The 15828-nt window shown below is 39.1% G+C and overlaps 1 protein-coding gene across 1 annotated transcript in view; it reads left to right on the top strand.

The window, feature by feature from the left end:
• The first annotated feature begins 6945 nt into the window (after window positions 1-6945).
• The window catches only part of crb (cell polarity complex component crumbs), an 83499-nt gene continuing 74616 nt past the window's right edge, over window positions 6946-15828 (top strand). The window contains exon 1 of the mRNA XM_086991190.1: window positions 6946-7191. Within this exon, the coding sequence (XP_086847316.1) occupies window positions 7124-7191 (68 nt within the window). The 5' untranslated portion in view covers window positions 6946-7123. The remainder of the gene's footprint in view (window positions 7192-15828) is intronic.

Here is a 15828-nt window from a genome sequence, read left to right as displayed (position 1 = left end):
GACTACTAAGTAACGCTGTCACTGTTTCCGTGGCTATTCATCAGACGCGTGTGGTGCTTTCTCATTTTTCAAAATAAAAATTAAAAAAAAAAAGTACAAATAGAACAATAAACGTAAAAGCCATAATCCTTAGATCTTATTTCCAGGATAAGTTAACCCTCTACTCCAGGTTATAAAGGTTTCTCTCAGTATTGGAAAGAGAGCACCTATAACCGACACAGGTATTACATGTTGTTTCATAAAGATAAATACCCTCTCACGTTAAATTTCCCGAAAAGGAATTCCCTTCCAACATTACTCGTTGCAGCCTAGCGATCATTTAGCTTACACTTTAATGGGCCATTTCGAAAACGGTAGCGTTATTATTTAAGCTACCTCAATTCATGTCTGCATAAATCATAATTCTAATCAGTACCTTGAATACACTAATAGGGCAGTTTGGCCCGGCATTTTATTTCGAAATTGCCTTGGGGTCCGTAGTTAATAAGCTACCCAAACAGCGGGTACTCCATTACCGGCCCGGACTTTATTATCTAAATCAAAATACCCCTTTCTTGCATTGCACAATCCGTATTTCCATATATAAATTCTCAGCACACGGTATTAGACTCTAGGGGATAGGGCCTAATTCTAACCGTTGGGCGGCTACAGATTTTGTAGAATGATTTCCATGCAGGATAGGGTGTTCTTAGATGGAGCCTTAATGACGTACGTACAATCCTGTCTGATGTCTCGCGAATCAAAAAATTTTAATTCTTCAAGCGATCCGCTTAGCCGCAGCTGTGTTTTGCCTATCGGCTAACGCCAATGGCACATAACAACTGTACAATTTGGATGAATAATTTTCGTTTTAATTTATGGAATTTGTGTTGACAGAGAAGCGTAAGCAAAAAAACATCCACTTGATAAACTTGTGGACTCTGCCAACCTTTTTGTATCCGAACGAAAGAGCTTATTGCAAATCCCAAATGATTGATGCCAATCACAACTCCAGTTATTAGTTGCCGCCTGTCTGAAAACCTCTAAGTGTCTCAAAAGTACCGACCATGGAGTGCCTTTAGGAAACCTAGTATTGATTATCCTTGAATTTCTAACTAATCTCCTTTTTCTCCGCTTTGCTGATTTGATACTTGGTCAAAATCGCCATTTTAATTTACATCTAACCATGCTTCAATCTAACATAATGAGCCCAGACGTAGCAGTTACAGTTATCGGCGGGTGGTAACCTATAAACACTTATAAAAGCTAATCAATGAAGCCTTTCGTGTTGGCCGATAATAGGCCGCCTACTGAAGTCTTTCCAATTTCATTGCTTGGCAAAATTGGAACATTTAAATGAGCGTCTAACTCGAATAGGATGCGTCTGACGTCCTACGACAGAGACAGGTTATTACAGTTGAGTAAAAATGAACCAGTGTTACGTCATCCTCGACGCCGTCCAGTTAGAACGCGCAGTCACCACGGTCCAACAGAGCCATTTACGGAGATATAAATCACTCTGAAATCTCCTGATTAGTGTAGGTAGTCTGAATGGGCCTCACAGGCAGGCGATTCTTGCGTTCTTCACCAACTTTTCAAAGAGGCAACATGGCCGCTGTATAAAGAACGGCAACGGATTTTCGCGTAGGAATTGTAGTGTATAGCCGTCGGAGATTGATGGTGTTTTCATGTGTTGTACTCGTTTATGCGCGTGCACGCCCATCGTCAAGTTTAACCCAATTCAATAGCTAATGTATTTCGTTTCTACGATGTTACGTTATGAATGACAAAGTTTAGCTTTAAGGATTGACAAGGAACACTGAATTCTCAAAGAACTTACTATCCCAACAGGAAACACCCAACTACTTTGGTATTTCAACTTCAAGTCACTGCTATTTAAGTTGCCTGTTTGCTAATATCTATTCAGAGCATTGAGCTTAATTTGAATGTAACTAGCGATGAAAATACTCGTAGAGGCTAAAGCGACAAGATGTCTAAGCAGCTGAGCCAACAGGTCAGAAACGAGAAATTTAAGCACAGACTAGGTGAGTTTCTCCCCAGTCCCAATAAGTCTGATTCATATTCAATAACTTAAGTCAAGTTCCTAAACACTGCTAGCATATATCTGTCTTACCACGTATTTGTGTATTGCCCTGACAAATTTTTCATCATTGTCCTTCGGTGCTGTTTTGGCTATTCAAGCGTGATCGGATGATACAAGGTGTTTCTACTAGAAGAGACTTGTATGCCGCAGTACGTTAAATGGATTTTTTTCTAACCCCTAGAAACCAGGGTTATTCGAAAGAGTGGTTCGTTGTGGTGTCGAGGAAACCTATTTAAATGTTGGTATGTTATTCTTCTGTTTAATTTCGCTATTCCATAGTCGACACATAAATAGTTCTGGTACCATTCGTGATGGATTGACTTTCCCACCTAGTTTCTAACTCAGGCGTTCCTGCAAAGCGTCAGGATGTCAATCCTGTTAAATGGAAAGATACAGTTATTGCATACTAGTGTTGGAACATAAACAGGTCACTTTTATAGCTCGAAGCAAATAAGACGTATAAATATAACGTAGATTTTAATAGACCATATATACTTTACGTTAGTGTACTATCCGTGAGACAGCTAGCTCCGAACACGAAAGGATGTGTCCTTCGGGTTCTACCCGGGCTCTACCCCGGCACGAGAACATATCGTTAAGAGAGCTCCATTACACTACCTATGATACTGCAACGCATTTCGTGTATGTAGGCAGAAAGCCATTTCATATATTCTTAGTATTACTATAGATTATATTGATAGCTTGCGTAACTAGAAAAAAATTCGGTCTATTTTATATCTAACTTTTGCATTAGTCTTCGAAGTACTAGTTAGGATGCTTGCGTATTAAGTTTATCCATGGTACAGTGAGGTTGTTTTCGACCGTCCAACGTTGATATAATCCGTCTTTGGCTGACAACGTCGTTTCTGTGACTCTCATTTTGTTCATTGTACAAATATTGTCTGTTGGCTGAAAATGGAGACCACCAGTGATGTATTTACGGAACTATTATCGAAGTAAGAAGCAGCCGTTACCTTTCCCGACATCTACCTGGGCTTCAATATTACGTTAGCTCTACAAGTTGGCCTAAAGAAACTACTCCTTAGATTTTATCCTTATGTATAGGAATATGTGGCGTCATTTTAAGATAAAACCAAAAAGGAACAACGTATGTATGCTAGATTATTTCGGACGCTGAAAATTGCTTGTTGAAAAGACCACACAGGGAGCTGATTAGTTCAATCTATGAGTATTTTAAGCATATTTAAGTGTTCAGAGTACCGTTTCTCGCTGTCCAATTGGCTAAATAGATTTATTATACTACAGACTGAGAGGAAAAATACCTTTGTGCATGCGTCAAAAACACTTTGAATTTCTATCCACATAAATATGTACAGCCATACTGAAAAGAAAATCGTAGGTGCAGGCATACTTTAAATGGTGGAAAAAAAAAACACTTGAGTACTTTTAACTTGGCAGTTTAAGGCGCAACGAATTTTGTGTTTATGAGAGAAGGCAGGAGTCAGTTTTGAAGCCTGATTGGTTGACAACAACGAGATTGTATATTGATAACGCTAAAGAACGGTAATAATAATACTAATTATTATTATAATCGTAGTTTACTGACAGTAGACAGTGGCAGACCGACGCTCGGCTGTACATTTTCGAAGTGATTTACAATATCCATCCGCCGCCTGTGTCTACTCTGAATCTTCTGCAGCCTGGCTGTTTTGGTTAAGAGTATTTGTGTGCTGTGATCAAACACGGTCAGTCTCTAAGGACCAATTATGTCCGCAGAATCACGATCTTCGATATTAGGTAATCACAAAGTCTTTTTGAATGATAATGCCTAATTGCAAGATAATCTAGTTCTATTTTTATTTTGACCAATGTAGGACATGACCTACTTTGTATAAAAATGCTAAGCAATATAGACTAGAGGAAAATAAAGCATTTCATGTAACAAATCAGGATTTATGATCGCAGAAGTATATTAAATCTATAGATGTGGCAGTTCTGGGACGGATACAGCGCTTAGTCTCCTTGACGATTGATATCATTTGTAAGCTACCGACCCACCAGCGATAACCACTGGTATAAGTAAACAAACTCAAAATATCGATTCCGAACCTCGGAGGGACAGGAATAATCAAGCGGAAACTTTCAACAGTGCTAGGCATTTATATATATATATATATATATATATATATATATATATAGAGAGAGAGAGAGAGAGAGAGAGGGGGGGGGAGAGAGAGAGTAGGCGTTCATCCGCTACTCAGGGGATAACAAGTGTTCTTTTTAAAAAAGTGCAGTAGTAAACTCGTCGTTGTGGAACAGGATTGTTTTCGCGATTTAAGGGAGAATAGGCCACTGCACAATTTCTTCATGCTAGAAAAATACCTAACAAGGTTAAAAATTTCCCTGATATCGATACTGAAATATTTGAAATTTACTGGCATATTGTGACAGTAAGGTTCGATAAGGAATTGCGTAAAGCAAAACGGAGGATCGTCGGTAGATTTTATATTTAAGGCGCTCAGAAAAGCCGTTTCTGAGACACATATGATTCAAAATATATTTCGGCCTAGATTTGAGACAACATCATCTCGAGTGAGGCAATACCGACCAATATTGCTTGACGCATGCTTACTGTTAAAAGGATTGAAGAAGGATTATGTTGAAACTGTGGATCGCAACTCCGTTAAATAAAAAGCAATGGAGAAACCCCAGATAAGTCCAGCAAGACCCACCTCGGCTGACCTTCTAACGGGGGCAAGCCTTTAATGTCACACCCTTACTACTGCTTTTGTTGGTTAAATAATTTTAAAAACGTGTTCATGGAGAAAAAGCAGGCGGAAGCGTTGAACGAAATGCATCGCTACTCTGGGTTCCGTCCTGCAGTTATCATTGGCTTATTCGTCAAGTCATAATTACCCTGATTTTACTTGTCACCACCAATTTAATATACACACAGTTTGGAATAATTACGGTACATCGAAGATTAGTACTATAAACTGACGGTAATTTAAGCGACAATGGTGGAGGTATCTAAAAGGTATGACCCATTGCACTGGGAAAAGTGTCATTAGTACGGCAGTTCGTGATCGTGTGCCACAGCGGAAAAATTATGACTGGGGTGGGGGGATCATAGCAAAGACTCGAGCGCCAAGACGGTGGTAACTGTAGGACAGATCTTTAACAGCATTATAAACCTAGTACGTTGACACAAAGGCAGGCTTTATGAAAGCCCCCTTTCTAATGATGGTAGGCTTATATGCCGCGCTTTGATTTCAATATCTGAACCGTACAGCAAGCTATCATTACGAATATGGGTTCGATTAATGCTATCGAGTGGTCAATTTTCTAAAAGCATATCCCGAACGTATTATCTACTCGCAGTAGAGCAAGCGAGGCAGCTATTCAATCTGCTAGACTTTAATGATAATGGACACGAGTCACAGAAATCACTCACGATGCAGTAAAAGAACGATCCGACAATATTCCTAGATGCGTCATTTTGCTATACGATACACAAGTAGGATGAGATACGATACAATGAGATACGACTGAGCGCTATTTTTAAGGCGGCAATGCATCAAGTGAAAGAATGATTTACAGGATTTTTTTCATTTTTAATTCAAACGTATGCCAAACAAACAAACAAACAAAAACACATATGTGGTACATAGTTGAATGGGAAATAGCGGGTTCGGCTCGTGTAGATACGTTCTGGACTTTGCAAATAAGCGAACGTGTTCACCTCCACGACAAAGGAAATGATTTGTTCCATGGAAAAATTCCATCCAACTATAGTCTGTAGAACTAGTCGGTCGATGGGACTGATCTTTGACGGAACAGTCCCCCAAGGCCGAACAACAAATAAACGCAAATTCTATTTTATTAGATAAAAGGCAGAAAAAAAAAAGGTTGACCGCCATCAAATAGCTGGTGGATGTATCTAGGTAAACGCGTTGATGCATGTCACTCCCACAAGTGATGACATAATTGAACCATTATGCGTTTTGCCATCTTGAATAAAATCAACCCTTAGTTTCTATTGTTTGTTATATGCTCTTGTAAGCTCTTCAAGCATGAGCGCAATTACGTACGGCTAGGTCCTTCAAACAGCTTTGACGTGCCGTCTTAACGGTTACCATTTCGAACAAGATAACAGCGTTACTAGTAACTGAACTAGGTCATTTTTATTCAAGATAATGGAAATTCAATTCTTCGACGTAAATACGTGCATCTCAGTAGCAAATGACGGAACTGCCAGCGGACAAGACAGGTTTTCAGCGTACGTCCTTTATCCGTAGCATTGTACCGAACCTGTGCTACTAAGTAACCATAAGCACGGACAATCGCTATGGGAAAGATGAATTTTGCAACGCGTAAAGTTGCAAGAAGTTCACGAAAGTATAATTAGGAACGCCTTTATTCGCTATTCGTGACGGTTCGTGTCGATAGATAGCAATATCTCTCTAAATGATTTGATATCATGTTGACGGGAAGATATCGTTTGCTGACGATAGTCTTCGAAAATCGAGAATGTGAGGTGCGTAAAGAATTTAGATGTTTATACATCGTAAATATGGTAGCTTCACGATGCAACGTTCATTAGCACTACGTTATCAAGGATCATCCGTTTCTAACGAAATCCACTACGAGTGCTAACATTTTCATTAAAACCTAAAGATATATATATATATCAGGCTCATTTTGATTATGTCGACGCAGCGTTACGTCATTGTCAAGAGTCGAAGTGAAAAAACGGAGGTCCGTTCTCGAAAAAAAAAAAAAAAAAGCAATAGTGACTAAGAAGCCCGGTGGTACACGTTTGCTCACAGAGTAAACGGACGAAAGGTGAAGAATGGAACATGTCATACGGGTCGTTGGCACAATTTCGAAACAAAACCTGTTTCGGAGTTGCCAATTACGAACGTGTCAACCGTAACAAATTGTTCATCATCCATACGTTCAGCCAACTTTTTCAATCATAATGTAAATAGTTTCATGTGGGGAAAAAAAAAAACCATAATGAAACTAAACTAATACGCAGGAAAATAAATCGACCCGGTCCAGTCATAGTCCAGTGAAATGGACAGGCCTTATTTGACAGCAGCTGTAGAATCGACAGTTTATGCGGTGCACTACGACATCGGCAGGTAATACTAGGCTCCATCTGGCTGCCGTTTACTTTCAGCACGTATTTTGAGCTACTATCAACAGTCTGTAGGTTAAAAATAATTGGAACAAAGAACAACAGGATCGTTAAATAAGACTTTAGCAGGTGTAGGACACAAAGGTTTGGATGTCAAGTTTTTTTTTTTTTATTATTTCAGTATTTCATCGTGGCCATATGACCGTTAGCAGTAATAATAATGGCGATCTTCTGTCCGTAGTTAGCAACTCGTTTATGAAGGAAGCAGATAAACAAGGTGTCATGAGGCGGACTGCATCTAATAAATGTGGCACTCGTTACTTTACGTAGCCAGTAATTTTGGTTTTCTTCATTTTTTTTTTTTTTTATTTACAAAGTCACATTCTAGCTGGATTGTTTCCAAATTAATTCATGAACCTTGTTTATTTCATCAAAGTAGAATGGATCGTGGCAAAGATGCCCTGCACTGCTATCAGACGATGGCGCGCTGCTAAATAATAATCACTGATAAACAAAGGTTTTTGACTGATCCTTGCCATATTTTCTCGTAAAAAAGGAAATCGTAATAAAAATTCACCCGGACTACAGTCTGGCGTGGAAACGATTTTTGTAATTATACCATTAGAGCCCACGATATCCGTGTTCTGCATCAGTTTTATAAGCAGAGTAGTCGAACGGTTCCGCAATGATTAATGTGATTTTTGAACGTATAAATGAAACATAGATCAAGCACGTTAACCCGCCGTCTCAAGATGCTTGACATCAAGGCGATTCGATGTTAGCAGTCCACTAGGATTATTGTTTTTAGCCCATCAGTCATTTTTTTTTTTTTTCTTCACATTTGCCAACAACAGTTGATCAGAGTGATACGTAATCGGAGTTTCGAAACATTCTGCCAAAGGCCTGCGTCGTTGCTTGTACGAAAACGTCACTGATAGCATCGGAGCCACAGCGATATATAGACATGATGTTTTCGTACGAGCTATGACGCGAACTAAATTTTGTTGTCCTATTGTTGTTGTCGTTGACAGAATGTGGAGGAAAGAGTCAGTAATGACGATAGATCTAGTGGACCGCAAATTAGGAAGCACGCTTTCGCCATATTATTCCGATACATCCTTCACAGACGTAATGTACTTAAGATATGCTAAGAAATAACTTCGTGATATCGAGCATCTTGAGACGCTAAACTAAATTGCTTTAGAGCGCTCGCTCTACATATATATATGTCTTTGACTCGAATGTTCTTACCTTTTCCCTGGGCTTTTTTGCTTAATATAAGTCAAATCATTGATAACACCGAGCCCTGAGTATGGGAGCATAAAGAAGTCAGTCCTGCTGTTGCCAGCTTTTCTAGGTTTGAGTGTGTCTTTTAACACAACAAACTGGCTACCGCGAACGGTGCAGGAGTTGCCTTCTACCGGCGCGGCACTTAAGACAAACAAATAACCAACCAACCAACCAACCAACAGCAGGAGGCAAAACGATCTGTCGTTTACAACGTTGTGATCCACAGCGAGCGCGTTCTGAAAGGACTAGCTGGCTAGCTAGCTAGCTAGCTACCGCCGCCGTCGTCCTTACCGTCGCACCTAAGGGGTCTGTTGGGCAAATGGCAACGGGTCGCGGCGAGGGCAGAACGAAGAAGCGATGGAGAGCGAGTGCGAATTCGTTTACTCCGCTGCCTTGCGTAGACCGTGTTCCAGCGACCGTCGTCAACGACGGCACCGCAACGCCACAATGTAGCACACAGTAAACGCCGAGGAGTCAACTGGTCTTACGGCTCTTCGTTAGTCTATCTACATGGCGGTAGTTTATCCACCGCCTTTGAAACCATGATGCACAGTTGTTGTTGTGCCATTACTGCGTCCGCTGTTACTCTGTGACTTTTGCTCTCTAGCGTCGCTTAAAGCGTCACCAAATATATATGCCCTACCTAACAACAAACCAGCCAGTCTGCCTAGGTAGCCATTAAGGTCCGGTGTCTTGTGGCTATACACCGTTGAATCCAATGTCTTGTTGCCATCCACATCAACTGTATTAGGCATCGATCAGCTACCGAACACTACCGAGTTTGTTAGCAGTGATCACAACTAGTAAACATTAGTGCAGCTACTGCGGCACAACTACATGTAGGAAAATATTCCGAATTCAACTTGTACACCATATGTCTACTGCTGCTGTTATTGTTGTTACTGCTGATGATATTTTTTCGGTTTTTTCTTATATACAGTTTTTATATAAACAGCTATAGCGACGTGTGGCTATTTAGATAGCATCCATAGGCTATTCATTTTGTATTAAACAATACATAATTCGAGTGAATAATCGGGTGCATCCAAACGTAGCCATAGCAACCGTGGCGTTTCCTTATTACGAGATATAAATGCCAAAGAATATAAATGGTATATAATATTTAATGATAGCAGATACGGAAAGGTTATGCGCGTACGCGTTTTTGGAAAATAGCTCATTTTCCTGTTGAGCGTTGGCTGTTCCGTCAGTTTTTTTTTTTTTTTTCTTCTTTTTACTTATCTCGTTTTGCATGAATGCGGTTTGAAAACACCATAATGCTTACAATTCTTAGTAGATTTTTTTTTAATTATTTAGTTTTAACATCATATTTTTCTAATTTGTCCTGTGTTCTAAACGATAAATTACTACAGAGCCAGCTCATTGGTCGAGCCCAGGGTGTAAACTCAGTTTCCTATACGTGTAAGATTAGAATTTTTGCAAGAAGTGCGATTCTTGCTATATTTTTTTCTTATCGTTGTTTCTTGAAGATACAATCATCAAAAGCATCCAGTGTAATAGGGTGCATATACTGACTGTGCTATCGATATATCCCCAGGACATGTGTTTTTCCCTTTGCATTGTGTTAAATCTGGAGCGAAAGGACGAATACAGCATATCCTGAGCTGACCCATTTGGGTCCTTTGCTTGTGATAAGTAATTCTTAATAATTATTAAGTCGCGCAATAGGCAGGAAACTAGGGTGAATTTTTGTTATGATTTTTCTTTTTTGTTTGATGTATTTCAAACGCTTTCGACTAATTTCACTACCTTCTGCTTCTGCTGAAAAAGCGATAAGAAGGGAGTCTGTCCTTCAGTTTTTTCTTCGTTTCAAGCATTAAGAATTCGAAGTAATAATAGGCTTTAGGCATTTCTAACACGTTACGCTGAATGCTTCAGATTTTAGAATTGGAAGGGTCAAAGATTATCGTGTAAAATTAAGGCTTTTTTCCTAGTGTATAACCTGTACTCTAATTGGACATTGGAGCACAACATCGAAACATGTTTCAGTTGTGTAAAGCTTTGTGGTATTCGTGAAGTAATTTTTTTTTTGCTTAAGAGCTGCCGTCAGCAGTAACATATGCTCCATACTGTCTTTGAAAATCCCAGCGGGTGAAGACTACCTCCATAGAAGGGATTCTTGCCAATAGATATTCAAAAAAGCAAAAATTGAGTTTCTTACAGAAAACCTCGCGATCTTTTAGCTAACTGAATACGTTTAAACAGTCACGAGTAACAATGTCTATCTCTAGAAACATGTGTCACCCTTCTCTCGTCCGCGTTACGTGCTGCCATGGTTAACGGTAGCTATTTCCTTAGAAAGTTAGTAATTCAACTAAAAAGTTATCAAATTTCGCAAATATACCCGTTGGCTACAGAGAAAATGGAAGCTCGAATGGCAATTCGTTTGCCCCATCGGCATTTAGGTCACAAAGATAAAAGATAAGACTCTTTATTCTACCCAGGTACCAGCCATAATAAAGCTTTGTAAAAAGATATTTTCGAATCGAGTGTGTTAAACTCCAGACCCTCATCATTTGATTTATTGTGATCAGCTATCTCTCATTAGCAGACCTTCCTCAATACGCAAGCGGAGCTCTGGTTCTAGCAGAATCACGTATCTTGATAGGCGGTATCAGCCGGATTACTTGTTGAAAGCCCAAACGTTGAGGGTGCGAAGTCAGTTGAAGCATACGCTTTGAAAAGTCCGCTGAAACCAACAGCGTCCCGAATACGATTAAGGAGTATTTGAGAAAGAAGAACAGAGAGAATGTAAGCAACTATCCGATTACGAGATAACAGCGGACCTTAAAGTTGACACAAACACGACTTTCACCGAATATTCTGGACAATACGTTGCAGCCGTTACTTATGGACATCAAAGTGAGGGTTGAGCACCGAAAGGCCGAAAACTTAATAGGTTCGAAAAATACGCTGCTGATCTATAATACAAAAAGAAGTGATAGAAGATGCGGAATTAGCTATTTCGGAGTAGCAGCGATGAGGCTAGTTGCCCATAGTAGTAGTAGTAGTAGTAGTAGTAGCAGACAAGTAGTCGGCCATATTGAACATCAAGCTTCCATCCAATGCAAAAGTTAGTCGTGTTGAAAAAAACTCATCGGTAATATTGACAACGGTTCAACGACATTATGAGAAAGGATCGTTCCATCAAGAAAAACATTGTATCAAACAGAGAAGTTACATTCGAAATTCTACTTTCTTCATAAACATCTTTGTTAATTACTTGTTTTTTAATCTATCCTTGTACTTTGGTCTTACAAAAGTCAAGACAAGCGTCCTCTAAGTGACCAGCCGCAGACCAAATTGAATCACAGCGCTCTTTATCTATTTAGAGCTTTTAGCTATATTCAGAAAAAGAGTCGAAACATGTTGGCTCGTTGTAGGAATTCGTTGCGAGAGTTATAGTTGAGCGAGTTTGTTGTGAGTCGGCTTCATATGAAGCTGCTAATTGAAGACTGGAAAAGTGTTTCCGTGTAATACGGACAACACCATCGTGCAATACCCAACGAACGAAAAACCGTCGGAACTCAGTGCATGAATAACCCCTAATCTCGGCAGCAATAGCGTTCCAATCGATACTGAGACCACCAGCGCGGCCCGTTCCCGGCCTTTGGACGTACAACGCTTTTGAATTATACTACACGTTCAGTCGCCAAGCACGAAATGCGTTTGCATGCATACAGCATCCTGGCTAAGCATGTACATACCGAACAAAAGCTTGTGCTGGGAAATACAAATATTTCAGCAAGATTGTAACCTCCGAGCTAGAGACCTCATAAAAACTGTTTTGATTTTTCGTGGAGCACAAGCCTTTTAGTTTACCTACTTACTTTGACTGTAAGAATATTCGCATTCAAGAAGATATTAACTTTTTTCTTGGACCGCGTGTGTAATGCAAGCAGACTTATGGAAGACTCTGATCTTTCCGCAGTCCGGTGGACAATGTTGTTACCCGAAAACTTACCCCAATGGAAGCTACTTTCATCCGTTTTGAGGTTGAAACCGGATTGCATTGACAGGTGAAATCAGTCAACTTAATCAAGCAGGAAGATGATGGCCGATAACATTAAGAATGTAAATTTCAATGTATTTATCAATTTAAGAAATATCATTTTTGATACAGAAGGAATATACTGTAGATTTTGTATTAACACCAAACCCTGCTATAATTAGAACACTGTAGATCTTCAGGTCGCTTGCGATCATGATACTTTTTTTGTCTATTTGTATTCTTGATGATGGTTTTACCGATAAGGATATAGACGAATGTAATTTGCTTATGGTGACGCTGGGTCCAGGTTAGCGCTCGGCGCAATAGAAAACTCGTTTTACTACATTGTTCTATGTAGTATCTTTATAGGAGTATATTTATACTCAAATCCATGCACCAATTTATTTAACAGACCTAGTAATAAAAACAGAATATTTCTTTTAGCATACCAACACGGCATAACAACGGCTAAATACTAAATATTCAGCGATAGATCATTTTATCAGCTCGAAATTGTAAAGTGACGGCTTCTCATCAGTAGTACAAAGCAAACAAAAATCAGACAGCTCTTTACGAAATGTAACTTTTTCGTGAGGAAAAAAAGAGGCTATAGTCTGCTCTTTTGCTCAAGAAGTATTGTATGCCACCTATAGTGAGGTGTATATAGGTAAAGAGGTACGTGATTATTTTGAAACCTCAACAGCTATATCTGTTTGTTAAAAGGGAAGCAAATAATTATAGGATTGCTGCTCAGTTATTTGTAAGTTGAATTCTTTTTCATGTTTTCTTAGTCGTTTATCTTTCTTATAATTTAATCAAGAACAAAGCGTCTAGATAAGGAGGAGGAGGGGTGTTTCGAACAGGAAACTCATACCACACGGCGCTTTAACAGTAACAAAGGTTTTGGTTGTCTATATCTTGATCCTTTCTCTAGTCTTTGATAGAGCAGACGACTTCACCAAACTGAGGTTATAGTAAATGAAATACAATCTATAAGTAATTTTTATTGCATCCGCTTTGGTAGCTTCGGTAGTTGTGTCTCTCTGGAGCTTCCAGAAGAGCTGCGGGATGCTGTTTTACTTCGCAAATATAATGTGACAAGGACAGACCTTGTTGTCTAGGCAGCAGCTGACTATAGCTTTTAAACGCCTGTACATGGGCGTCTAGGCAAGCGTACTTGAAGAGCTCGGTAAGCTTCACGGTGTTATCTTGATAATCTTTCGTGAGTTGAAGATTATTTAACTGCCTAATTACAATTGCAAGCCGCTTTAAATTTCTCCATTATTATCATATAAATAGTGCATTTTAGGGATCGTAGAGAAACAATGAGTGATTGTTTGTATGTAATACAGAATTTTGCGTACCTCGTTATCAAAATTGCAGATTTTTACATAAGCTTCAGGAATTCAGTCGTTCTTACTACGGTACAGCTCTTGATCGAGAGTGTTCAACTTAGATTCGTGAGGTTCGAACCGTTATACGTTATACGTAAACAGCTATACGTTGAGCAGAGCCAACTTTCTTGGGTTTTAATAACGTTCATGAATCTGCACGGTAGGGCAAGTAATTGAATTTTCCACTTGTACGTATTCAAAATTAAGCAAAGCCTCTAAATATAAATTATTAGAGCAAACTGCTCGCTAGAAAGTCCGATTCCATACGTTGTCGTGACGTAAAAAAATACTAACCGATATGTCTTCTTCCTGAACCATCCAAACGCTGAGAGCATCTGTCTTTCTGTTCACCCTATAAATTTACCGCTACTGATAATGCAATATGCTTTAGATAAGGCTGCGTAAATAATCGCACAGAAACGCCACACGTCACAGCTGGGTAATGATAATACAATACGTTTTACTTGATATACGAATAAAGATTAAAAAAAAAAACAACAGTTATACGAAGAAAAGTACGCCACGCAAAAAGGACTTCATTGCTGCTTTTTCGGCTAGGTCTTCAATACGTCTTCAGCGATTATAGATATGGTAGTAAGGACCAACTTGGTCAGGTGTTGATTGATCGTATAGAGTATTTTTACGACATCGCTATAAACAACATCGGCGGAACCAATTTTATATCTAAAAGTACGACAAAGATGTTTCTACCTGCTAAAAAGCTCATTATGTCGGTTCACTTTGTGTCTCCAAGGCCAGGCATCCGCTGTCAATTGACGTTTGTCGATGCAACTGCCTGTCAAAGGGCCGTCTCACCTTAAGTGAACATTTATGAATTGAAAGCGTTAGGTCAACTTCTACTCCCTTCTCTTGAGTTTGATCTTCGGGCATAGCATTTTTTTTTTTTTTTTCGACGGCTTTCTTTTTGGATAACGGTGCATCTTTGACGTCGTCAGTACGTATTACCGTTTTTAATCTCGGGATGACTAGTAAATGCGAAAGTTCTACTAATATTGTCCCTAGCGGATAACCAGTAGTTACCTCTCTTCGTGAAGACTACCCTTGACACTGACACAAAAACTGAGATAATGAAGAAAAAAACTGCATTATAATAGTATGTCACGTTATTTTGGTAATAGTTCGTATTCAGAGACTTTATACCACTGTTATAATAGACTTTGCTAGTAATTATATGAAGAACATAATGCGCTGTACCGGCGGTTTACAAGCGATAAAATTATATGCTTTCTTCTGAGATTTACCATCTAAAGGGTTGATTTTGAATTCTACGCCAATTTGCAACTAGCTAAGAGTGATATCGCAGTGAAGATGCTAGCCTCAGTCGATACCTAAGTTGTCTGCATTTATTAGAAAACTAAAACTTACGCCTCACCCTGCTGTAATTGACCAGTTCTACCTAGCCGTAAGTGTACTACTTACTCGTGCACAATACTCAGCCATAGATTTCAAGGTACACTTCTAGCAGTTTAACTATGTGGTAACTTTTATTATTTACGTATTGTCATTATTGAACTATATTTAGTGTGTTCTAGGTGCAGGCATTAATTACTTCTCACTTTTATAGACCAGAAGGTGGATGTTTCGAAAATGGCTGATAAGTTATTGTTAAAAAGAGAACTTAGGAAAGGCTATCTGCGTGTCTGCTGCTATATTTAAATCAAAACTACATTTTACATTGAAGTGAACTTCTCATTTACTTTATTCCAACTTTACTCATCAAACTTTATTCCAGACTATGCAAAATGCCATGCATATCAGCAGGCACTGACCAGGATTTTAAGTACCGATTCATGTATTTCTTGAAAATAATCAAAGAAAATCTTAATATACGTGGATTTCTTTTTGAAAACATGCACTTAATCGCTTGTAAAATACATCGGAACATAGGGGGCATTTTTTCGTCATCTTCCTTACACAAATATTT

This window comes from Varroa destructor, unplaced genomic scaffold (assembly GCF_002443255.2).
Source record: "Varroa destructor unplaced genomic scaffold, Vdes_3.0 BEIS01000005.1, whole genome shotgun sequence".
Lineage (NCBI taxonomy): Eukaryota > Metazoa > Arthropoda > Arachnida > Mesostigmata > Varroidae > Varroa > Varroa destructor.
The sequence above is the reverse complement of the archived record's forward strand: the minus strand, read 5'-3'. Positions and strand labels throughout refer to the sequence as shown.